General features: G+C 39.5%; 3 protein-coding genes across 8 annotated transcripts in view; 1 reads left to right on the top strand and 2 right to left on the bottom strand.

The window, feature by feature from the left end:
* Positions 1 to 20: 20 nt before the first annotated feature.
* LOC123507873 (heparan sulfate 2-O-sulfotransferase 1-like) lies at positions 21 to 24,141 on the top strand. Of its 6 annotated transcripts, none has more exons than XM_045261142.1 (10): positions 21 to 39; positions 5,935 to 6,068; positions 6,432 to 6,781; positions 7,519 to 7,604; positions 8,532 to 8,670; positions 10,001 to 10,098; positions 10,600 to 10,757; positions 12,571 to 12,650; positions 15,980 to 16,125; positions 22,161 to 24,141. In XM_045261142.1, exons 2-10 carry the CDS (start codon positions 5,936 to 5,938, stop codon positions 22,219 to 22,221), a joined length of 1,251 nt encoding a protein of 416 aa, XP_045117077.1. In that variant the 5' UTR covers positions 21 to 39; position 5,935; the 3' UTR covers positions 22,222 to 24,141. The 6 variants fall into 6 exon arrangements, with proteins under 6 accessions (XP_045117077.1, XP_045117074.1, XP_045117076.1 ...); XM_045261139.1 differs by lacking the exon at positions 21 to 39 and adding an exon at positions 345 to 481; XM_045261141.1 differs by lacking the exon at positions 21 to 39 and adding an exon at positions 2,921 to 3,069.
* On the bottom strand, positions 12,660 to 13,651 carry LOC123507877 (glycine N-acyltransferase-like protein 3). The gene has a single exon (XM_045261151.1). The coding sequence runs from the start codon at positions 13,124 to 13,126 to the stop codon at positions 12,752 to 12,754; it is 375 nt and encodes a 124-aa protein (XP_045117086.1). The 5' UTR covers positions 13,127 to 13,651; the 3' UTR covers positions 12,660 to 12,751.
* Positions 24,142 to 24,291: 150 nt separating the features above from the next.
* The window catches only part of LOC123507875, a 4,420-nt gene continuing 2,458 nt past the window's right edge, over positions 24,292 to 26,253 (bottom strand). Inside the window, exons 2-5 of the mRNA XM_045261147.1 lie at positions 26,068 to 26,195; positions 25,838 to 25,954; positions 25,231 to 25,331; positions 24,292 to 25,148 (exon numbers count right to left, since the gene is read on the bottom strand). Coding sequence (XP_045117082.1) covers positions 24,701 to 25,148; positions 25,231 to 25,331; positions 25,838 to 25,954; positions 26,068 to 26,166 — 765 coding nt within the window. The 5' untranslated portion in view covers positions 26,167 to 26,195 and the 3' untranslated portion in view covers positions 24,292 to 24,700. The remainder of the gene's footprint in view (positions 25,149 to 25,230; positions 25,332 to 25,837; positions 25,955 to 26,067; positions 26,196 to 26,253) is intronic.

Below are 26,253 nucleotides of genomic sequence, written 5' to 3'. Positions count from 1 at the left end.
AGCAGACAAGGCGCCGGGGTGACTTTCCTTACTGAGAAGGTAAACTAAGAAAGAAGGATGGCAGAGAGAGAGAGAGACGAAGATATAAGACAGATCAAGATAGACAAACACAGACACACGCAGGAACAGATAGAGAGACCGGGACAAAGATAAGTAAGCAAAGAGACAGACAGACACACTATAGACATGCAAGCAGCCAAACAGACAGACAAAATTTGTAATAGTCCTAACAGCAAAATAACTTAAAACGGAAAATGGCAAGAAGGCAAAAAAAACGTATGTGTGTGTGTGTGTCTGTGGAGAGAGAAAGAGAGAATCATGGTGGGTGTCAACACTTTAGTTTCTCGCTTCAGGTATGTGCCAAGTCTTAAATTCACTTCCCGCGTTATACTGAGGGAGAGCAGACGCTGGTGTCAGGACGCGGGTGTGAGTGAGTGCCCCGCCCCACGAGTATGTTGCTCATCAGGAAGTTTTGTGCGAGGTACGGGATGACTGGCTTATCACGCCTTTATCCTGTGCACGTTAATGAGTGGACATATTTTACTGTGGCTAGAATCTTCATTATGTTCAGAACTAGACGAGCGTTAACAGTGAAAGTATACATGATGGACTTAAAAATTTCTTCTGTTCGTGCGGTTGTTGTTGTGAATGATTTATTTGTCTGTGAGGCAAGAGAGAAGCGTGAAAAATTATTATGTGAAGACAAACGATGATGTGTTTGCTACTTAGTTCGGTTCGTGTGGTTTGTAGTTGCTGATACTTTAAAATGACTTACCTGATCGTTTGTGAAGCTCGAGCGAAATATGGAAAACTAATTGTGTTGTATATTGATAATAAAACCACTTAATCGTGCATAAAGCCCATAACTGTGAGACATGCCAGTAAGAAATGGGTATAATTGTGTTAAAGTCGAATAAGAAAGTTGCTTTATAAAACAATATAGCGAAGAAGGAAGAAACTTTGTGTGTAAAATTATTTGTGTGAAATATACATATGAATGTGATTTAATTGTGAAGAATTGAAGTTAATTGACTAAGATATAAACGAGTTTTCAAAATATTCTGAGTTTGTTGTGAAAAATGGACATATTCTAAGTTATGGATTACGTGGAGTACGAAACGTTAATTGTGTAAAAATAAAAATAGCAAGAGCTACTGTGAAGAATGAGGATAGAAAATAACGAGAATAAAAAGTCAGTTATTTGGTGCAAGAATCAAGTAGGACATAAATAAGCAAACGAATAAAAACAAACAAGACCAACTAAAATAAGCATACAAGATAAACCAACTAGGTATCGTGTATGAAAAAAAAACAAATAAACAAACTTAAAAAGGCTTAACTAAATAATCATGCAAAATACCTACAAAACATAAAAAAAGGAAATCACAGCAAAAGAACAAAAATACATATACAGTATGTAAAGAACAGCGAAAGAAAAATAAATAAACACATTCTGCGAAAATTTTGGGTTTTATAGACTCTTGAAGCACTACTCTCCGTTGCCCTTGACAAGTTGATGGAGATACATTGAGATACAGAGATAGTGAGAAGAGAGCAGCTCACGTGACAAAAGGACTAATCATTGTCGTATAGAGTGTAGTAGTCTCGAGCTACGTGACTGTAAGCGTGTGTATATGTGTGTGTGTGTCTGTCCTTAATCGGTCATCAGAAAGCACGAGAGAACCAAGGAAGGGACCTATAGCAGAGAGGGGGATAGAGAAAGGAATTGAATGAAAATTAATCGTGTGTATAGAATAAAAAGGAGAGAGTAAGAAAGGAAGGAAAAACGAAAGAATATCGAAAAGCGAAAGAAGTAAAGGATGGAGGGAAGGATAAAAGGAATTAAGAAAAGGTTGATGAAAGAAAATATAAACACAAAAATAAGAGAGAGAGAGAGAGAGAGAGAGAGAGAGAGAGAGAGAGAGAGTGTGGTGGGTGGGTGGGTGTCTGCGTGGGTGTGTGCGTGTTTGTGACCTTGATATGATAACTTTGGCCTGCAAATATTAAGTGACAGGACATGTGTGTGTGTGTGTGTGTGTGTGTGTGTGTGTGTGTGTGCTTTATTATTCATAAACTTTGGGTTTTTTTTTCTAATCTTATTTATTGACTTATTATATAACTTACTTTTTAGGGACTGAGTTTTTTTTATCAGTGATATTCTATCATACATGTTCTCTCTCTCTCTCTCTCTCTCTCTCTCTCTCTCTCTCTCTCTCTCTCTGAATGTCTTATCAAATTATATCGCCCAGCATACATTTATATTTTTTTAAGAGAGAGAGAGAGAGAGAGAGAGAGAGAGAGAGAGATTGGTTACCCACCGCCCTTCAATCCATCACACACACACACACACACACACACACACTAATAAAACACAGATAACATCCACCGCAATCATATATTTCCCCCACTCTCCACTACGCACTCCAGACTGACACTGGCCACTGCATAGAATATGTGGAAAAAAGACTGCAAAATTCTGAAATAGCGACATAAACACAGTAATGAGAGAGAGAGAGAGAGAGAGAGAGAGAGAGAGAGAGAGAGAGAGAGAAAAGAAAGACGTGAAAGAGAAGCACAGAAATTTTTTTATATTTTGTCACACTACATTACACCAGAAACCACGAAATAATATGAGAAAATACTACAATGTTCTTAAATACTAAAGACACCACCACACTACATAATGACAAAACCTGAACAACAAACAGCAAAACACAGATACAAAACTAGTTCATACCTGATACTCACGGGAAACGAAATAAACTGGGAAAGAACTACAATATTCTGAAATGGACACAAACACAGTAATGAGAAAACCAAACTTGGGGCCACATACTTAGAAACCTAACCCAAACTCACTCCTGCATCCATACTAGAGATGCTATATGCGGGTTTGGGGATCCTATAGGTGGAAAAAGGCCTGGGTTTCTATTTGAGAAGGGAAAGGGACTAGAGATGGCTGTGTTGAATCAATAATAGCATTTGAAGTAGAGTTAATTCAGACCTGGCAACAGTGCAGTGGCCATGTTTGTTGTGAACCTCGCCGCCAGCTGACTCTGGGAATTTAAAGTGAGATTTTTAGCCTTTCTCTCTCTTCCACTGCCTCAAAAATTGGCACATAAGAGCATGAATACCTATTGTCTCTGTCCCTTGAGTAGCAGACCAGTGACACGTCTTAAAATGTGGAAATAAAGGGATTTGTCTCAGTCCTGCGGTGCCTTGCAAGGTCTTGTGAGGACAGAATATTTTACCCTTTCTCCTCCTCTCGCTACCTTAACAAGTGTCACAAGAGGAGCATGAGTACCTGGTGTCTCTGTCTCTTGGCCAGCAGACCAGTGACACGCCGTGAAATGTGAAAATAAGGGGTTTGTCTGTTGTTATCATGTGAAGGCCAATTGACATGAGAAGGAAGACTATTTTTGACTTCCGAAATGTTAAATGGATGTTACTGATAAGATAGATAACATACACTGCCCACTTGACCCGCACCTGTGTATATATGGTGGGATCTCGTACAAATGGTCCCGGTTTATTCAAGTTTTTATGCATATTTTGGTGTTTCTTTGTATTGTGATCAGTTACCACATGGAGTTAGGTTAAGTTTGGGTGTCTTCAGTGGTAGCGGTCCCGGCTGGAGCTATGCATGTGTGTCTGTCTCCCTGGCACTATGAAATGCTGGTGAGTTGCAAAGACAGGACCCATTAGTGGACTGAAGGTTTTGTGTGTGTGTTTCTGATGTTTTGTTTCTCCTTTTCCAGTGCTGAGATTTGATGGCTTGTATGTTTCTTACTTGGTCTTGCTTACTGTATATTAAACTGCACTAGACACAAATTAGTTTTTGGCGCTTAACCCTTAGTGTTGCCTAACCTAACCTAACCAAGCATTAGGTTAGGTAATGCTAGGTTAGATTTGTGTCCTTAAAGAGAGACTACTGAGTTTAGGAGATTTTCCTTAGTATGAAAGATAGCACTTATCATACCAATAGCAGATTACCACATATTTTTGTGGTAAGGAATGATATTTGACATTATTTTATCTTTTCCCACCTGAAAACCCGACTTTCCCACCAAGTCTCCAAGTTTGTTGGGAATTGGAAACATTAGTTAATAGAGCAGCATGCCTTGTCTTAATATTTATCCATAACTGTTATTGAATTTCTGAGTTGGTAAAAGCAATGGAGAAAGTTATGTCTGTGTGTGTTGTGTTTGGGTAAATATGAAGACAAGGCACACCACTCTATTTGTTATGTAATGTTTTCAGCTCTTAAGCCTCAACAAATTTGGGGACCTAGTGTGAAAGAGTGATTTTCAGATGGGGAAAGCTAAAATATATCAAATATCACCTCTTACTATGAATAATTAATTAAAGTTATTACCACTGATGTTATCATTGACCTATATAAATTATTTCTTTTTACTTTATGTAAGGTAACCTAACTGCCTCGTGTAGCTTCTTAACCTTACTCTCTAAGGAAAACTATGAAAGCTACTGTGTTGCTGTAATGCTTCTTGAAAAGGACACTATTATTGGGTTGAACTAGATTAGGTTAAGTTATTCATAGTACTGTGTCCTTGCTAAAACCATTCTTACCTTAACCCCTTCAGTACCAGGATGTGTTTCCATATTCATTGTGGTGACTATTTGGTGATTTTGTACAGCTTCAGAAACTCATGTGGGGATTAAAATAGTGAAGACTGTGGCCATTAATCCTCTGACCTCCATAGATCAATAAAATGGTCTAATTTTACATAATATTCAAGGTAAAAATGTGTCCCAGTACTGAAGGGGTTAACTTAGATGTATTGCTGTTTTTATACTTGAAGGACACAATGACATAAGATCACTCATTATAATACTAACTGTGATGTCTAATCTTGATATCACCCTTAAAAAAAGTGCAGCAGATGAAGTAAAAGGAGAACAATAGTGGCTGTATGAGTCAGTGCTGTCAACAAGATTTTATGAGCTTAATCTTTAGATAAGAAAACTTCCTCTCTTTCTCTGTACCCCATGCATTGTTTTCAGGCTGATTAACTAAAGCACATCAGCATCTCAGTGTCATTTCTTTGTGTATGAGTACTGTGAGCTTTATGCCATTAGCTTCCTGTTTGTGAGCCATCTATTCTGCTACTACGGCTGTGCTTGTGAATGTTTTATTAGTTTTTACTCTCATGTCTATGTATCAGGCTGGCAGTCCCATACACGGTATCACAGACAAACCACCACACATTCTTACATAGGTACATAGTGGTCTTAGTCCTATCAGACCTGGAGGAAAGGGACTGTCTCTCTTGATATGTGTGAATTTGGAAGTCTGATCAGTGTAAAGCATGAGTAAATGGTAAGAAGTTTGACTAACTAGATACAACCTAGTGATATGCTCTACAAAACTCACTGAAATAGGAAGTTTTGAGTTTAATTTTAAAGACTAACTAACAGAAAAATTATGTGTAAGTTTGAGATATGATTTGTGTAAAGCTGGATTATATGGTAAGAAATTTTACGATGTTTAGTGTAGGTTTAACCACATGAGTGCTGCACCTTGTACCTACTGGATGAAATGTGAAGTTTAAGTATGATTTTAAAAACACTAACAGCATAAGTATCTGAAATCTGATCTGTGTAAAGCATGTGTAAGTGATAAGTTATTTGTGACAAGTAGGTAGTATATATTTGCCTTGACTGACGGTGTTTATATATATATATATATATATATATATATATATATATATATATATATATATATATATATATATATATATATATATATATATATATATATATATATATATATATATATATATATATATATATATATATATATATATATATATATATATATATATATATATATATACATATATATATAAATATACATATATATATAAATATACATATATTGTTACGAGCCAGGTTTCTGTTCCTCGCTGACAGGATGACAACCTCGCGGCTGCCGGCCTCCAAGGTGGTGGTGCTGCTGCTGGTGGGCGTGAGTGGTGTGGTGCTGCTCATGTACCTCCACCTGGCCAAGGAGGTCTGTACACTGCGGAACTACATTGAGAGCCACTGTGAGTCCTACCTGTTTGAGATGGGTTAGGTTAGGTTAGTTGTGTTCTGTCTGAACTATAATGCGTCAGTGAGTTGTATTCCATAAGAATTGTTTGTGAATAAGAAAAAAACTAAATAAGGATCAGCTTTTAGTTTTAAATTTTGTCCATGTGATACTAACAGACCTTCTTTAGACTGTAAATGCAGATTTTGTTAAAGATCAGTGCAAAAGATACACTTATTTCATTTAGACTTTTAAAACTATATTAATGAAATTTATGTTCGTAAATTGTGATTAATTTATTAGCCAGAATATGTATGGTTAAAGGTCACTTGACAAGCATAGACAAAGATCCAACAATGGTTTTTTTTCACTACACCAGCCATGGAGCAGCAGATGGGCGGGGCAGCACTGGGGCAGGACAGCAGTGACAGCAGCAGCACAAACAACAACAACATCAACAGCAACTCAGGGCGGGGGAGGGGTGGTGGGGGAGGACGGGGGAAGGGAGGTAGAGGAAGAGGCGGTGGTGGTAGTGGTGGTGGTAGCAGCAGCATCGGTAACAACAAAGGGCTGGACTTGGACAGCCTGGTGGTGATCTATAACCGCATCCCTAAGACTGGCTCCACATCCTTCATTGGCCTCGCCTACGACCTCTGCTCCAAGAATAAGTTCAGCGTGATCAACGTGAACACCACCAAGAAGAACCCAACACTGTCTCTCACTGACCAGGTTAGTCATCATTTCTATACATAAACACTTGAACACTTTATTATCTTTGTCCGTGAAAAAGTTATAAGCTTGAGAACAATTTATAGGTAAAAGACAAACAGTTCCTATTTAAGTGAAGGCTTAATCCCTTCAGTACACTGGGATGCATTTCTACCTTGAGGTTTTGGTGTGATTGGGTGATTTTATTGACATTAGGAAGGGTCTATGGAGGTCAGAAGATTAATAGCCAAAGTTTTCACTATTTTGATCTCCCACATAAGTTTGTGAAGCTGTATAAGATCACCAAATAGTAAACAGAATGAAAAGGAAAACACTTCACGGTACTGAATGGGTTAAATACGTAATACTAAGCAAATAAGAAAATATAAAAACTACTTAGAGATAACTTAAAAACACAAGAAAGAAAGGAAGTTACCTTATCACACCAGGCTGGAATCATAGAAGTATTTCATAGAGGCATTTATATTCATCATGGTTGTGGTTATCCTTATCTCTTCATTTGTTACTTTCACTGCTGTTTGTCATGCCTTTCTTTAGTCACTGACCACTCTTTTCTTTTTCCACAGCCACTTATAAATGTTTTAGTGGCTTAAAATTGCAAAATGTGTTGTTTCTTATCCTTTATAAAGATTCCAAACATAAAGGTCCACCATTGCTCATCATACATCATATATAAACACCACCTGAATTCTCCCTCCCTCAAACACCAACTGATCTTGAACGTTACTACTGTACAGATGCGGTTTGTATACAATGTCTCCAACTGGGAGGAGAAGAAGCCAGCCATTTACCACGGTCATCTGGGCTACCTGGACTTCCACAGGTGAGTGAGTGTTGGGTGCTTACTTCATACCTGCCTGCCTTCCACTGAACATGGACATCACAGTACTATGCTTTTCGTTAGGGGCTGACACTTTTTCATTCTTGTTCTTATTTCTTTTTATTTCCTTTATTTTATTTATTTATTTATTTTTTTATTATTTTTTGTGTCACCCTTCATGCATAGAAAGATAGATACAGGTTTTGAGATTTTAGTGTATTTTACTTTCAGGACTGGCACTTCACCTTTTTTCTTTTTTCTTTCTTTTCTTTTCTTTTTTATTCATCATTTTACTTTTTTTTCCCTTCTTGTTTTGTCCTTTTCCATAAAAATTGTGAATACATAAATAAAAGAATCAATGTTTTTGGGTTTTATAGATATCTTAACCTTCTAATTTTCAGACATGTTAATTAAGTGATCAACAGTGAAATTAAGAAACTAAATCACTTTAAACTTAACTGAATTTTTCTCACAGATGAACACACTGATGTTATTTTAGTATTTTCCCAAGTTTCTGTGCCATGTTGCCTTTTCATTGTTATTCATTCATCTCTATCTCTCATCTCCTTCTTCCCTTTTCCTCATCTTCCTTCTCCCATCTCCTCTACTCTCTTCTTATCTCATCTTATATCATCTCTCCTCCCTTCTTTATCTCTTTTTCCCTCCTTTCCTCTCCTCTCCTCTTCCTTTCCTTCCCCTCCCCTCCCTCCCTCCCCTCCTCTCCTCTCCTCTCCTCTCCTCTCCTCTCCTCTCCTCTCCTCTCCTCTCCTCTCCTCTCCCCTTCCCTCCTTTTCTTATCTCTTGTCTCCTATCCTCTCATTTCATCTTGTATCTCTCATTTTCAAGGCAAGGCACCTTAGACTAATGTCATCCCAAGTCTATTTGCCACAAGTACTTCAATCATTCATCCATCCATATCTCATCTCACAGATTTGGGGCAAAGCTTCAGCCACTCTACATCAATGTTATCCGCAAGCCGCTTGATCGCCTCGTGTCCCACTACTACTTCATCCGTTACGGAGACGACTTGAGGCCACAGCGAGTGCAGAAGAAAACTGGTGACAAGATGGTGAGGAAAGAGAAAGTCAGAGGGAGAATGCTATAATATCCAGCATTTTCTCTCTCTCAGTAGTTATCTTGAGTTCAATGAGAAAAGAGAATTGGAGAGAGAATGCTATAATATCCAGCATTCTCTCTCTCAGTAGTTATCTTGAGTTCAATGAGAAAAGAGAGAATTGGAGAGAGAATGCTATAATATCCAGCATTCTCTCTCTCAATAGTTATCTTTGGTTAGGCACCACAAGTAAGAGTTCAGCCTGGTCTATAAAAGTACAATGATTTGATTTCTTCAGGGTGAATGCAGCATCATTTATTTTCCTGGCAGTTAGTGTTGGATAAGACACCATAAGTAAGCATTAAGTTAAGGCTACAAAAATATTTACTGCACGATCTTGAGGGAATTTTCTCTTTTTTTTTTTTTTTTTTTTTTTTTTTTTTAATGAAAGGTCAGCAAGGATCTGCCTTCTCACTCTATAGAAGTCCTGGGTTAAGATGTACTATATTTTGATTCATTTGTTTGTGTGTGTGTGTGTGTGTGTGTGTGTGTGTGTGTGTGTGTGTGTGTGTGTGTGTGTGTGTAATTCACTGTTTGATCTGCTGCAGTCTCTGACGAGACAGCCAGACGTTACCCTACGGAACGAGCTCAGAGCTCATTGTTTCCGATCTTCGGATAGGCCTGAGACCAGGCACACACCACAAACCGGGACAACAAGGTCACAACTCCTCGATATACATCCCATACCTACTCACTGCTAGGTGAACAGGGGCTACACGTGAAAGGAGACACACCCAAATATCTCCACCCGGCCGGGGAATCGAACCCCGGCCATCTGGCTTGTGAAGCCAGCGCTCTAACCACTGAGCTACTGGGCCGTGTGTGTGTGTGTGTGTGTGTGTGTGTGTGTGTGAGAGAGAGAGAGAGTGAGTTCTTTTCCACTGAGGGCTGATGGGGATAAGAATGTGTGTGGTACTTTGTTTGGGCCACTCACTCTATATGGGATTTATGGCTTAGTGTATAGATAGATAGATGGTGTGTGCATGTGTATGTGTGTGTTAGTGCTTTGGTTTGGCGACCTTTCATTTGGCATAGGTGTCTAGATGGATGTGTTGTCAATTTAGTAGGGATGAATTTCTAGTATAAATGCATGGTATTTGAATTTTCTCACATTTGAATAGTGACTCCAAAGAACAAAAACAAATCAACAAATGTGATGGTTTGCTTTATTCCAAACTTCATTGATACTTTTTGATCATTTTTGCTGTGTGTGCAGTACTTGATCTCATGAGGCTTGGTGACATGGTGTGGTGTGACCGAGTCTTCCTCTCCCTTGGTGTGACAGACCCTGGACGAGTGTGTGGCCATCCAGCACCAGGACTGCTCCACCACCCACCTCTGGATGCAGATTCCCTTCTTCTGTGGACACTATGCTGAGTGTTGGTGAGCATGTGTGCTGCTCCCTCTTTCAGATACCAGCCTATCTAACCTGTACCATCTCACTTCTCACTGCTTTGTCCAATTTCCCTTTACATCTTTACATCTTTAGTGATTTCAGTGATTTTCATTAGATTTTTATCCTACCTCAATTTTGTTGTTTATCACTGTTTTATCCTACCAGTTTAGTTACATTGATAATTTTGCAGAAGAGTCCCACGACTGTGATGTTGTGGTGCCTTCCTTTATTTAAATCAATCAATCAGTGCCCCCTCTAAGTGATGACATATGGTGCCATTGCATACAGACCAGTATAGCAGTGTTCATTGTGTCTGTGCCATCTGCTCCAACAGAGATTACTGTTTTCCTTACGTTTTTTTTTTTTTTTTTTTTTTTTTTTTTTGACCAGATTACCTCTCTTACATAAAAACAGAAAAAAATTAGAGAGGTATCCTCCTCAGTCACTAACAATGAAAGCAGATTTTTTACCTGTGCCTTCCCCTGCAGGGTACCGGGATCCACCTGGGCTCTGGAGTTGGCCAAACACAACCTGGTCCACAACTACTTCTTGGTGGGAGTGACTGAGGAGCTGGAGGAGTTTGTGGCCATGCTGGAGTACTCCCTGCCACGTATGTTCAGGGGCGCCCTTGACCTCTATGTCTCAGGTGCGTTATGAGTCATTGTCAAGGTAGTTTATTTATTTATTCATTCATTTTTATTGCACATCATTCAGTCTCTATAAAGATATCAGTATAAGTGATAAAAAGGCTTAGTGCACCAGGATCTCAATTCATGCAAGGGTTATGTCCTATAAAATTGTCGTGTTAGGAAAATGTGCATGTATTGGATGAAGGGAGATTTCAAGATGATTATCCTTCAATTTTGTGTATACCTGTTGACTTTGATTTTAGCAGGACCAGCTCTTTCAGTGGCCCTGTTTTTTTTTTTTTTTTTTTTTTTTCCTTGGCCAGTGCCCCTCTAACATCAAAGAAAGCAAATAGCCTCTCAGGGCATAGGCAGGAGAAAGAAGACAGTTATTGGTTATATGTGCAGTGGATGAGTGTATTGGCCAGGCATGCTCCTCACCAGTTTCCCTGATGAGTGTTCAGTAGGAGTTTTGCATTGAGGAACCTATTCAAACAAGGATTGTATTTCATTTCCTTACATCTATGTGATCAGTTTCCACACACTCTGCTCTTGTACTTGTAATGAAGTGAAGTGGCTGCTCACCATTCAGCTGCAAGGTATGGGAGTCTCAGAGATAGATGCAAAGGAAAGAAATATCTGGAGGAGACATGTGCATGATGCCAACCCCTTACTCGAGGGAAATGGTGATAGGAAAAGTCCAGTCGGGTGCACTGTAGTAGGAGTATCCCCTTCTTTTTTTATTTATTTATTTATTTTTTTATTCTATTTTATTTATTTATTCATTTTTATTTATTTATTTTTATTTGTATTTATTTATTTATTTATTTTTTTTTATTTATTTATTTATTTATTTACTTTATTATTATTATTATTATTATTTGTGTGTGTGAGTGTGTGTGTGTGTGTTGTAATCTATGAATGAAGTGAAGGTGAACCCAGATAGATAATCATTTCCATAACTTGCTAAATTTGTACATACACTGATTAGGTCACAAGGGCTTTTCATTGACCTTCATAAGTACAGAACTCATAGTCATTATCTGTCCACTATCTCCCTATCTTTTATGCCTCATTTCCTCCAAGAGCTTCCCACAGAGGACAAACAACAACAGAACAGCTTCCATCTCTCCTAAGCCACACTTTCCTGTCTTGCTCAAACTCTTCGCCTCTAATAATAAGTCTTCCACACAAATAGTCCTTGATCCTATCCTTCCTTCTTATAAGTGGCCTTCCTCTTCTATCAGTACCTTCAACTTTACAAACTTTCCGTTCACTCTCCCAATATGGCTCTATCACCTTACTCTATTCCTTTCCATGTGTTATACTGCTCCACAATTTCCATCATCTGTACAGATGCTCATACTGTGTCTCTCATACACACTGAAGTTGCTTTCATTCTCCCATCTTGTCACTACACATACCTCTCTTAGATAACTCAACACCTAGTGATGTACGTATATGATTGTGTTATTTGGATTATAGAATTCATTATATATTTTATTCATTATGGTTTTCACTGTCATGTGATGTTGTAGCTTTGTAATGTTGATAGAAAAAAGCTGTTTTTCTCCCCTGATTTTGTATTTTCAACAAAGATCTTGATTTGAGTAGTGTATAATCTATCACATTATGTTTGTTAAACTTGTGTACTTCCAGAAGGGTTGCTTGTAGTATCGTGTTTATTTTCACATATTGTGTTTCAAATAATACTGAACAACCATTGCAGCATTTTTTATTTCTCTTTCACATGAAGATGAGAAAAAATTTTATTTTTCATTTTAATTTTTGATTGAACAAAAAAGGATGTAACATGCTTGTGTTGTGTTGCAGGAACCAAGTCACATATCCGAAAGACCACAAAGAAGATTATGCCCTCTGAGGAAACCATTGCAAAACTACAAAACACAAAGGTTTGAAGTTTTATTCTTGTTTTGCATGATGAGAATGACAGCAAGTAAAGAGACATGTTACTCTGTGGCTTATGTCAAACACATGAAAGCAAAGTTTGGTCTTATCCTCGATAGTCTTGGTCTGTGACTTCAGCAAGCACCAGGTTAATTGTGTGTACCTCACACTGCTGCTTGAACCCCAAGCCCTCATGGAGGCTGATGGAAGCAGTGTTATAATTTCCAATGTAAACATAGGGCAGAAGACCTTCCTGTAGCAGCTTGCAGGCCAAGGCCAGGGTGGCTGTGCTTGCCAGGCCTCTGTGCCGATGCTGTGGCATTGTGAAGGTATTGCCCATTGACCCAATTTTGCAAAGGTGAACCCAAGACACCAATCTCCCTTGTGCCTCTTCCTGAAGTAAACTGCCATCATCTTTAGAACAACACTGACGAATACCAAAAGATGGGAAGTGAGTGATGTCATTGCATATGTTGTCCATCAAATCAAACTTGTTGAACTCCCAGTTTGTCCAGGCCAGCAAGGCATCCTCCTTTCTCAAGCTGGTCACATGGTACTCTGGGGGCAACCTGTAACATGCAACCCCAACATAACCATCATCAACTACTTATACAAAGTATTTCAAATATACCATCCAAGAATTGTGGATTGGATCATTACCAGCTTTACTTACTCTTTGCCCAGTGTTGCTGGCACCTGAAGGCTGTAAAGATGTCCCTGGAAAGTTGTCTGAAGCTGCACCTGCTTTCCCGCAATGCTACCCAGTGATTGCAACTGCAGTGTTATCATTTATTATTCATACCTTAACTTGCTATTTTATATTGATTCATATAAATAGCTTTTGCCAAATGTAGGAAAACTAGATTGACACAACTCACTGAGGGCAGGAGGATACTGGGTAGGGCTCTTATACACACAGGCTGTCCCCAGTCCAGGTGAGGGATGTGAGATAGATATTGGGCCACCTCCTGCACTGTATGTTCTTTAATGCTCCAGAAGACCTGGATGCACTGGGGATCCTGAAAAGCCACACCTTGAGCCTGAAAGATGCTCTCAGAGAACTGCCTCATGACTACCACAGAGGATTAGCCAGAATTGTCATGCCCCCACACTAAATCCCCTACAAACTGCTCAAAATCTCAGAATGATCACCCACATAAATGTCTGCAAGCAACCTTGTACCTAAATTAGATTTTCCTCACAAATCACTAGCCATTAGTCAACACAGATGTGGTGAGGCTGTAGTGAATCCCTGCATGTGGTACTCACACCAGAAGTAACAGGAGCAATGATGGTGAGGCTGGAGGAGTGTGGTGTAGCATGCACCAGGATGGAGGCAGGCTGTAAGGAGTGGAGGCCATAGCGTACCACCAGACTAACACTGCCATATACCTTGAGAGTTGACAAAGCCAGTAAGTCTACTGCTGCTCAAGGCAAGGGAAGTTATGAATGGCTCTCTTTGTGTTCACTACCTGCTGTGGTGTTAGTGCTACTCACAGGCAGGGAGTGAGGCAGGTGGCGAGCCAGCCTCTCCCTCAGTGCATGCAGCTCAGTCTCCTTCACTGAGCGTAGGTCTGCCACGCTTACAGCAGCCATTGTGGCAAGTGAAACAGCTATTGTGGACACCTGTAGAGGAGGTTAAAGAGCAAGATAAGAATGTGATAAATGTTTACAGATAGTAAAGTAGCACTCAATTATCAAATTTTACTCTGTAAGCCAAACATTTTCCGCTTCGTGACGCCCTTTCACGAATGGTTAGAGATATTTATGGGGCACTTACCTAGACTTTAATACTTTGTCGGGTGACCCTTTCTTTTCACGCAGCTCTTTAGACGTAAGGGGACCGACAGGGCGAGGTTCTGGAGGAGTGAGGGCTCAAAGTGTTCCCAGATGTCTTCTATTTCCTTAACCAGCTTGGGGACTGTTGAGGTGTCACGTCCCCTTAGACGCCGTTTGATCAGACCCCACAGGTTCTCGATAAGGTTCAGATCAGGGCTGTTCCCTGGCCAGTCCCTGATATAGTCCACACCCACCCACTCAAACCATTCACGGATTAATTTGGCAGTGTGAGCTGGGGCACTGTCTTGCTGGAAAATTTCACTTTGAAAAACGGTAAAACAGTCCTCGAGGTGGTCAGCGAGCAGCTCTAAGTACCTGTCTTTATTCACTGTAAGGTTCTTGGGAAGCACTATAAGTTTTCCAGCCCCGTGGTACCCAAAGGCATCCCACACCATAACACTGTCTGGGTGTTTCACTGTCCCTTCTGTATACTTGGGGTGGAAGGGATCTGCACCTCGCCGCAACCTCACCTTCCCCCCACGGTTGCCAGTCACCGTGAACGTTGCTTCGTCACTCCAGAATACAGTCTTCTACTTCTCCAGATCCCAATTGAGATATTTCTTTGAAAAAATCACCCTTTTCTTCTTTTGCTGGTTTGTTGGCAGCGGCTTTCTTCGAGAGGCACGATGTTGGAACCCAAGGTCGTCACGAAGGCGTTTCTGGATTGTTCTAACAGAGGTGTTTTCGAGAAGCTGCGTGTTCCTTTCCTTGAGTTCTTTTGCAGTAATTTGAGGTTCCTGTTCCACTTGACGTTAGAGTAACTTGAGGGTCCTCTGTGATTTCTTACGTGGCCTTCCTGGCCTCTTCTTGTGAAGCGGTATATCAGCGTCTCCCGCCTCCCTTTTTTTCTTGGTCCAGCGCTGCACGGAGCGCAGTGCTACTCCACTTATTATGGAGATCTCCTTATTAGATTTCCCCACAAGGCTCAGGGAAGTTATGGCAGCTATCTGGTCTTCTGTCAAGTCTTTGCTTCCTCCCATTATCCCACATAAGGCACAAAGGTCAAGGTCGCAAACCGCATGACACTATAAAAAATACAGACTAAATCCACTCCCCACAAGTGACTGAGGCAGACTAGCGGCCTTGAAACTCACTCAACTGATTAAGCTCCAATCCCTTTTACCGTCTCTCTCGCGCCAAGAAATCTGGCGTATTTGTTACATGATTATAGGGGGTACTTAATAAATCGAAGGAAAAGTATTTTGGCGCTGACTGTATATATATATATATATATATATATATATATATATATATATATATATATATATATATATATATATATATATATATATGTATTGCATTTGTTACCCTCTTATAGATGCATATTATGTGATCTGCTTATGAATAATCTTATCTATCCCGTAGGTCTGTCTTATGTTCCCCTATTACTCTTTGTGACCCGGCTTCCTTTAATGAACTGTCAAACTGGAATAGTGAATACACAAAGAATATTGCAATATGCTTACAAAATATCAATATTGCTTTCCTTCCTCAGGTTTGGCGGCTGGAGAATGAATTTTACAACTTTGTGCTCGACCACTTCCACTTCATCCGCAAGAAGACACTGATGGAGAGTGACGCAGGAGGACTGGTGGACAGGGGACAGAACTTTGTATATGGCAAGATCAAGCCCAGGAAAAGTTAAGTAGTGTTTGGAAGACATCTAGAGAGCATAAATGGTGCTATTGTAGGTGATAAGACAGTTACCATGTGAACACTTGTCTACTTTACTCATTGTATACTTATTACAAAGAAATGCACACACACACACACACACACACACACACACACACACACACACACACACACACACACACACACACACACACACACACACACACACACACACACACACACACACATGGTTCCAAGCAATAGTGACTTATATGTGTGTCAAGTGTAAGTATCAATGTCACGTAGCTTGTGTTCTCCCCACCAAGTGCCTTATTTGAACTAAAGTCCGTTCATCCAAAGAATCCAGGCTGAAACTGCTAGTTCGGTTGGCAGCCCTGCCCCCACCCCCCCCACCACCACCACTAAACCTTCCCGACACTTAAATTTTTTTTCAAGTACATTTATTTTTCTTCAAGCTATAAACTTGTATATCTATTGAGTTAAGTGAAGAAAAATAAATGTACTTGAAGAAAATTTAAGTGTCAGGAAGGTTTAGTGGTGGGGGGGGGCAGGGCTGCCAACCAAACTAGCAGTTTGGCCAGGATTCTTTGGATGAACGGACTATAGACGTCTGTGAGGAAGCATAGAGATCCCTCATTGATATTTCTGTGAGTGGCGGCTTATGTGCAGGGACAGCAGACTTGGAACACTCCTTAAGATACAAAATAATACATAGTTCTTTTCCCATTTAATTTTTTTTTTTAAATCTTTACTCAGTGTTTCCTGCTTATTTGTGGATTTTTTTCTTAATATATTTCTCTCTCTCTCTCTCTCTCTCTCTCTCTCTCTCTCTCTCTCTCTCTCTCTCTCTCTCTCTCTCTCTCTCTCTCTCTCTGGTACATAATCACCCTGAATAGCAGTGAAACACTATACTTATATGTTATATTATCAAAATCGTAATTGTATGTCAATATCCATCCTTTCATTCATGAAAAAAGATCCTTTCTTGGAGATGAGAAGTAATCCTGAACCACCTGTGACTTTTGATGACTCCCCAATGCTGTCACTACTGTACAATTGCATTTTATAAGTATTTTTCCCAGCAGCAAAATGTCAGAGTGTTATGAAAACCTTCACTTTGGTGGCAAATGGGTTGCTCCTCTCTGTGTTACTGTAAGGCATCCCTCATTACATCAGTGGCAAGGAGAATACCTCCACAATCTAAACAGTATCTTGTGACTGATGAGTTCTGTGTCACAAAGTTCATTCATCATCCTTTCTTGTTAAATCATTTCTGAGCTGGAGGTATTGTGAAGCAGCCGTCTTATCAGTGTGAGTATCTGTCATGACCCACTAGGACAGGATGGATGGTTGTTTAGGCACAGATTAATCTTTTTACATTGCATTCAGGAATAAATTAAGTTCATTAAGATTCTACTATATATGTTTGTTTGTTTTTTATTTTATTTTATTTGTATTTATTTATTTTTTATAATTAGATTTCATTTTACACAATAGTAAAATAAAGCTCAAAAATTTTTCTGAAGCATTACCCACTCTACTTTAAGGCACAAGCCGCCACTGGTCAGAAATCTAATTCTTTGAATATAATGCCAGATCCTGCATCATACAGTAGTGTGGAGGTTCTGGCACCCCTCATTCAACCCTCTTTAGTTCCTGCCTGGTTAGTGGTGTGACTACAGGAGGAAGAAGCATGTTTTCCTCTGCTTCATTATTTGATTTTCCTTGCCTTGTCTTTTGTGTGAGCACCACATTTTTATGTGGAAAATTTTTTGTTCATTTTAATGTGTGTGTGTCTGTTTCTTGAATTCAGATGTTTTACTTAACAATATGTTCATTTTGTTGCTGAATTGAAATCCCAACCACAATGTTACTTAGTTGCAGAATGAGTGTGCAAGTAGGTTATGTTGTATCATTAGTGTAGATAGTCATAGTGTGAAGGCTGCAGACCCCTCATGATATTAACACTAGGAACAAATCTGAGGAGATGCATCTCGGTGTAGTAACGTAACATTGCCCAGCGTGTCACACTCACAGCCGTTACATATTTCTTGCTTATATTTACTGTATTTAATTTACTTAGCAGTTTATTATATTTATTGATATGATTGTATTGTGCAGTTTTTTTTATTGTTATATTATTTTCATTGCTTTTTGTTTCTGTTCATTTAGAAGCCATTTGTTTGTAGAGCATCATTGTGAACACTGACACTCATGTTCTGGAGGAACAAGAGGTAATTTGCTCATACATGCCACATTTTGCTTGTCTCTCATATTCAACACTGCCCCATATTTCCTTGAGTACAGCTTGACTTCTGAAGGCCAGATATCTAGGCAAAAGTTTGGGAATTGACTTAAACACAGAAAATTTCTTAGGTCTAAATAAAAAAATAAAAAAACATTCAAAGACAGGGCACCAGCATCTCCTGGCTTTAGAAATTAAATATTTGCCTACTTCCTCCTTCCTTATACAATGAGATGATCTTTGTTTACATGCAGACAAAGACCATCTCACTGGATAAGGAAGGAGGAAGTAGATATTCTCTCTCTCTCTCTCTCTCTCTCTCTCTCTCTCTCTCTCTCTCTCTCTCTCTCTCTCTCTCTCTCTCTCTCTCTCTCTCTCTCTCTCTCTCTCTCTCTCTCTCTCTCTCTCTCTCTCTCTCTCTCTCTCTCTCTCTCTCTCTCTCTCTCTCTCTCTCTCTCTCTCTCTCTCTCTCTCTCTCTCTCTCTCTCTCTCTCTCTCATAATGTAAGATAGTGGTTCCCAAACTTGGGGGTGTGAAGCCATCTGTTTAAATCATTGTTTAATAAGAATAATTAAATAATTCCAAGAAGCATCGGTCCCCACATACATGGAGAATGTATCAGTCATTTGTTTAATTTGTTGTAATGAAAGCATAAATCTGTTTTCCTGAACAGTGCTGAGATATAGATGCAAGAAAATACATGATTTCATATGAATACAAAAAAGAGGATGTGGCAGTGTGTGGGTCTACTGGAAGTATAAAAGGGGACATCAGATAAGGTAGTTTGGGAACCACTGATAGAAAATATAATGTAATGTTATAACTTTTCATTTCATCATCAGCACAGCACTCCAGTAATAGATTATTTTATTAGATGGATGTTAGATAATGCCATTCTCCATATATGTGGTTGACCTGTATATGTACTACAGGTTATACTGTTCATTACTAATTTCCTGGCCAGAAATCAGATATTGGCTTATACTTGGAATATATTTATACTCAAGGAAATCCTGTACTTATAATTTATTTAGGGTACTTCAAACACTCACAGCACCTCACATTCTTATCTTTATCATCCTGCCATTCTTAAATACACCATCTAATTAACCAACAATGCTAAAATTTTCATCTTCATCCTCTAGTTATTCTTGAATATAACTAAATAACTCACAATGCCTGAAATCATTATCTTCATCATCATCTTGTCACTCTCAAATACACCTGCTAACTTCTCTTCATCTTTTTTTATCCTTTTGATATTTTTACAATCGCTTCACAAATCCATTTACATGAAAGATCATTGTGTTCACTATTGCCCTGTATCTTTCATCATATCAATCATATATAAGTCGACTGCAATTCATCTCTCTTTCACTATTTTATGTACCTGCATTGGTCACTTTTCCATACACCCATGCTTCCATCATTTGGTTGTCAAGAATATAATTTATTCACTTAATTCATTCCATTCATATTAAGAGAAGCTATATTAGTACTCTCAGGCAATGCCTCAAAGGAACTGCAAAAGTAGCATGTTCTCAATCATCTTGCTAGTTTATTTATTCATTTATTTTTACCACAGATTATTCATTATTCAAAAGTATGAATGTAGCTGGTAGAAGGCTAACTACACCAGGATCTCATCACATGCAATGGTTACCTGCTATGAGATACTTGTATAAGGAGAATGCATATATTGGATTTATTTCTACATTCATTATAAAATGTATGTACAGTAATAGTCAAGACCAGATGCAGCCATAGGTTTTACCACTACCTTTTATTGTTTACATCATGTTATTCTATTTTAGTGTTCTTGTCAAGGTTACGTAAGAGAAAAGTGAATGGATATGCATATAATATTCTTTTGTTGCTTTTCATCACCTATTTATGCTTTTGATGTTATTTTATATTTCCCTGTTGCCTTTGAGGTAGAGAACATGTGTTTAAGATCACACTCGGTGGGGAACAGATAGGAGACTTTAGGACAAAATGCACATCTTACATTCCCTAGGTAGGTAATGAGTTTGTGGCTCAAAAAAATGCAGGTACAAAATAATTCTTTATTGTGTATGTGTGAAGAGAGAGAGAGAGAGAGAGAGAGAAAGATTAGTTACATGCTGAACTTTGTTGTAATGAAATACTATAGTGAAACACCAAGCTGACTTTTCATTCTTCAGATATTTTCCTTTATGTAAGTCTTCATGTGCTTTTAGTGAATCTTTTTTCCTTTTAATGCTCTGATTCTTGCTATCAATGCATAGAGAATTATCAGCTCAGGATTAATTGAAAGACCTGGAACACAGTAATGCCCAGCTTGTATGCAATGTAGCAGTAAACTGTGCATTCAGACTTTCATCAGGTCCTTTTAGTTGCTCATTAACTTCTCACAGACATTCCTCACACCTCACCAAGCTCTCGGACTCCAGCAAGCATTCATCACACTTCATACCAAGCCTTAACATCCCACCAGCCATGCTTCATACCTCATACAAACCCCTCATACTTACCAACATTACTCACTTCTCACACCAACTCTTAACATTGCATTAACCATGCCTCACATCCCATACCAACCTATCATACATGACTAAACATTCTTCACACCTCACACCAAGCCTTAACATCCCAGCATCCATGCCTCACATCTCATACCAACCCCTCACATCCCAGCAAACATTCCTTTTCATCAACTCACATTCCACACTGCTATCCTTTATGTTGTTGGGTTGTTGCCATCAAAGCATTTAGTTTATGAGTATGGTAGCATTCCACTACAACATGGTTCTGCAGCATGTGATATGTTTGTTTTTGTCAGTAGTTTTGAGGCTAACACTTGAGGAACTGCCATATTCTCAGCTTTTGTCAGTGAATAATTGTATGCAAGAATAAACAATGATTTGGGTTACCTAGTACTATATAGTGTTATTTTATTTGAATGTTCCTTTTATTTGGTAAATGGGCTATTTTCTTTCATTTGATGTTTTTATTTCCATCATAAATATTGTGCTTGGCTTAAGGAAATGTTGATAGTTGAGGTTATCAAGTGCAGGTCTTGTCATATTGACCATGACACTTCTGCAAATATAGAACCAAGAATTTATTTGAAGTTTGTTGCAAACACAAATTAAAAAGAGAAAAAAAAATCCATTTCTCCAATTTGCAAAAGTGTCCAGCTCTGCCTCAAATTGCACCAAATTCATGAAATGTTTGTATTTTCATTATAGAATGGCAAGTTTTTATTATTTTTTTATTGTTTGTTTCTTTGCTTTGTTTATTTTGTTTTTATGCCTCTTTTTGGATATTACATCATATTTGGAAGACTTGAACTGCTTAGAGATAAGCAACCAAACCAAGTGAAGTACTGGAATATAGCACACACTTATGAAGAGCAGAGGTGACCCATAGAAGGGTTTTCTCCTGAAGATGTTCCAACTTGAGAGTATGTAAGGGAGAGAGAGAGAAAGGGAGATATTGTGTGCATTATTAATGAAAGAGTCTCCCTTTTTATAACTTACATCATTACCCTTGATCACTGCCAGTACAGATTTACATATAGTTTATTTCATAAATTTATGTGTTTGATGTCAAACTTTGCATCAAGTCCTGAGAAGTTTAAGTATCATCCAGACATGAAAGGGCAACAGGGTGTAGCACTGCATGGACAAAATCCTCTCTGTGCCTTGCATCTCAGTGTCTGGGGAGTAAAGGGATGATTATTTCATGTCTAGATAAAGTAAACCCTTTGAGTGCAGACATCAGTGATTAGATAATGTTCCCTCATCCCCAACAGGGTGGAGCCATGCAAGAATTCAGCCAAAGCAAAGGACGCAGCAGGAGTAGTGGTGTGCTGAGAGGACATTTAGTGGTAGTGTGTAGCCTCCTTTTGATGTAGCTAACACATAGGGTACTTGACTGCCTTACACTAGTGAACTAATCTCTCTTTATAACTCATCCTCTTGGTGCTATGAGTCGAGGTGTAAATACCTACTACCATCTTGTATGGCAATTAGTGATCACTGTGTCTTGTTCACTCCTTAGGTGGTAGGCCAGCTGTGTGTGTGTCAGATTTTCATCTATCAATTAATCTTCAAATATCTCAGTAACAAGCAGCCACAGAGGGAGTTGATGGTTTGTCGTCATGTGATTCTTTCATAGCTATTAGCGGTGTAAGGTTGATGATAGTATTTTTACAATGGCAGGAATGATGCATTCTCTGTAAATATAATCCATGTTTGTACAAATGTTTTGCATGACTGTAACTTCTGCAGGACTTGGGCAGTGTTTTGTATTGTCTTACCAGGAATACCACACCCTTTGCTCCCTGAGGGTGTGATGCATCCACATACTTCAGTGTTTCATACATAACATTCTGCAAGGTAATGGGTATAGTTTTGTAGGAAGTGTTAGAGGGCTGATGCCATTTGTACCTATCTATTTGTATATACTAGTGATGGGCAAGTACTACACAGTAATGGAGCCTCTAGCATGGTTAGTACTGAAACATTCCCTAGATTAAGCGAGCCAGCCATCCGTGTTGGTTGTGTACCAGGCCATCCAGTTTTCTTCCACTTAGCATATAATATTACTGAGCTGCTACAAAGTACACCACTTTACACATAGACCACTTGTTCCATAGACACGCATATTATAGTACAACTGCAAGTGCTTTTTGTATGAATGTAATATGTTTTGCAAGCCCCAAGAGTGGGACGTGTTTGCTAATTGTTTCTTTGTTATGCCACAAGCAATCACATCTGTCACTTGAGTCTGTAGGCTTGTGTTTTGTCTCACTCCAGGCAAAAAACCCCTCAAGTTTTTTGAGAGCCACACTGTGCCCCAGCCTTCCTTGCCGTCTCATTACTCACTCCCTCACAAGCTGCTGATGTGGTTGGGGCTCAGTGACTCCCCATTCTTTTGATGATCTGATGCATAAGGAACATTTTGCTTAGTTCATATACTGTTAGTATTATTTAAAACATAGACTGTAGTCAGTCCTTGCAAATCTGTTAGTATTATTTAAAACATAGACTGTAGTCAGTCCTTGTAAATTATAAGTTAGGTTCTTGGATCTGTTATGCATGGCAAATCTCTTGCTCAGTGATTAAGTTTAATTTTGGGAAAACAAGGTTAACTTCTCTCATACTGTCTTTACAACTGGATTAATCAGCCCTGCCCTAGAAGCAGCTTGACCTTCTGTCTCCAGGATGACTGGTGGCCAGCCACAGTTCTCCTTATCACTCCTTGAGGGTGTCACTCATGCTGACACCACCATTTGGGAAGACCTTTAAATTAAGGTGGCCTTGCCATTCCTTTGGAATACCGCAACATTCCATGGGCAGGATTCTGCAGACAGGAAGTTATCTCAGCCACTCTGCTGAAAGAGGATTTGGGAGGAGGATGTTTTTTTTTTGTGGTGCTGTAGTTTTGTCATTTGCTGCCTCAGGACAACTCCAGTGAACAACAATCAACCCTGCAGTGTTGATGTAGATATGTGGTTTTACTATGTGCCTAAGCATTCATTGGCTTTCCATTGGCTGTTAGCTACAAACACTGAAACTTTGCAGGCTTGATGAGTTCCAACTTGTCAGTAACTGCAGCCATTAGAGTCAAGAGTACAGTAGCAGGTTGATAAATCCTGGAGCCACTTCAAACTCTCATACATACATTTCTATTTGTAAGGCTGCTGACCAGCAGTCCAGGGTTGTGTGCAATGTTGTTTTGGCAATGTAAGTGCAAAATGGATGTGTCAAATATTGGATATTTTACCCATTCATGTAATCACAGTTATGCTCACCAAATTTGTGTTCAATGAGGGCTGATTGTCTGTATAATAATTATACATATATGTGTTTATATATTGGGTTGTATCTATTTATTGTTTTTTTTATTTTCTAGATGGAAGTCAACATTAAATAAATACAGTAAGCAAAACATTTTATTTTTATATGTACAATATTAGAATTACTCATGTGCTTACAGTGCACCAAGTCATGATCTGTTACACACAATGGTCAGTATGATGCAAATCATAACTGAGAAGCCTCAGGCACCCAGGAAAGGTTTTGGTAAATTCCCATTGTAGTGCACTTAGATATCCTTATAATAGTAAACTGATTGGGGACTTATAATGTCATCAGAACATTTATATACTGGGATTCCACAAGTGAACAATATGTATAACTAACACCTTACAGGATAACATGCTATTTATTGAAAGCTATGTCTATAAAATGATGAGACATGGTGCATGTGATAGTCACCACTCCAAGCCTTGTCCTGCTTGACCAAGGTCAATTATGCTAAACTACAACAACTTTTCACTGGATGGTTTCAGTCTGTGGCCTCAGCAGGCACCACCTTAACTGTGTACGCCTCACACTGCCGCTTGAATCCCAAGGCCTCGTGGAACTTGATGGAAGCAATATTGTGGTTTCCTATGAAGACAAAAGGCAGAAGACCCTCCTGCAGCACTTTGCAGGCCAAGGTCAGGGTGGCCACACCTGCCAGCCCTTTGCGACGATGCTGTGGCATTGTGAAGGTGTTGCCTATCCACCCAGGTTTACTGAGATGAACCCAAGACACAAGTGTCTTCTCTGTTTTCTTCTCCAACAAACTGACACCATCTTCAGGATTGTGCTCACGGATGCCAACAGATGGGAAGCGAGTGATATCATTACTCATGTTGTCTACAGAGTCAAGGTCATTGAACTCCCAGTTTGTCCAGACCTGCAAGGCATCCTCTTCCCTCAGACTGGTCACCTGGTACTTTGGTAGCAGCCTGCAACAAGGAACCCCAGCATCATCAACTATTTGTCCAAGTGTGTCATGTTGTACATGTACTGTTTAACAGCTTGACTTACTCTTTGCCCAGTGTTGCTGGCACCTGGAGGCTGTATAGGTTTCCTTGGAATGTTGTCTGAACCTGCACCTGCTGTCCCCCAATGCTAGCCTGTGACTGCAGCTGTGGTTAAAATGACAAAAAACATTACATTGGAAGCAAATGTCATCAGTCATGCACTGCATTGTCATTTGCATTGCAGGAAGGTAACTCACTGATGGCAGTAAAGCACTGAGTAAAGACAGTATATACACAGGCTGACTCCAGTCCAGGTGAGGGATGCAGAGAGATAGTGAGCCATCTCCTGTGGGGTGTGTTCCTCAGTGCTCCAGAAGACCTCAATGCACTGGGGGCCCTGCAAAACCAGTATTCCCAACAAACACCCTACTTAAGAGAAGTACCCACAGCAGATTTTTATGTCGATACTAGACATTTTCAAACACTTCGTTCTCTTTACAGCTTCACTCACTTTTATATCGGGGTCCTCAGGGGCCCAAGTAGGTTCATTTTCATGCAGACGGCCTAGCCATGAGTGAGGCGAGGCTAAATTCCAGGTACACGTAGCTACCTAATGGCTATTAGTTGAATGCTTGTTATACTCAAGAACGATAATTGATACTTGTACTTACACCGGTGGGGACAATGATGGTGAGGCTGGAAGGGCGTGGGGCGGCAGGCACCAGGATGGAGGCAGGTTGTAAGGAATGCAGGCCATAGCGCACCGCCAGACTCACACAGCCATACACCTTGAGAGTTGACAAAGCCAGTAAGTCTGTTGCTGCTCGAAGCAAGGGAAGCTATGATTGGTTTTCTTTATGCTCACTACCTGCTGTGGTGTCAGACTGTCAGTATTACTCACAGGCAGGGAGTGAGGCAGGTGGCGAGCCAATCTCTCCTTCAGTGCATGCAGCTCAGTCTCCTTCACTGGGCGTAGGTCTGCCACGTTTACTGTAGCCATTGTGGCAAGAGATCAGCTATTATGGACACCTGCTGGAGAAGAGAGAGTGAGATAACTCGAGGAGTGGTATTATGTACGTAAGGACTA

Source organism: Portunus trituberculatus, chromosome 23 (genome assembly GCF_017591435.1).
Source record: "Portunus trituberculatus isolate SZX2019 chromosome 23, ASM1759143v1, whole genome shotgun sequence".
Lineage (NCBI taxonomy): Eukaryota > Metazoa > Arthropoda > Malacostraca > Decapoda > Portunidae > Portunus > Portunus trituberculatus.
The sequence above is the reverse complement of the archived record's forward strand: the minus strand, read 5'-3'. Positions and strand labels throughout refer to the sequence as shown.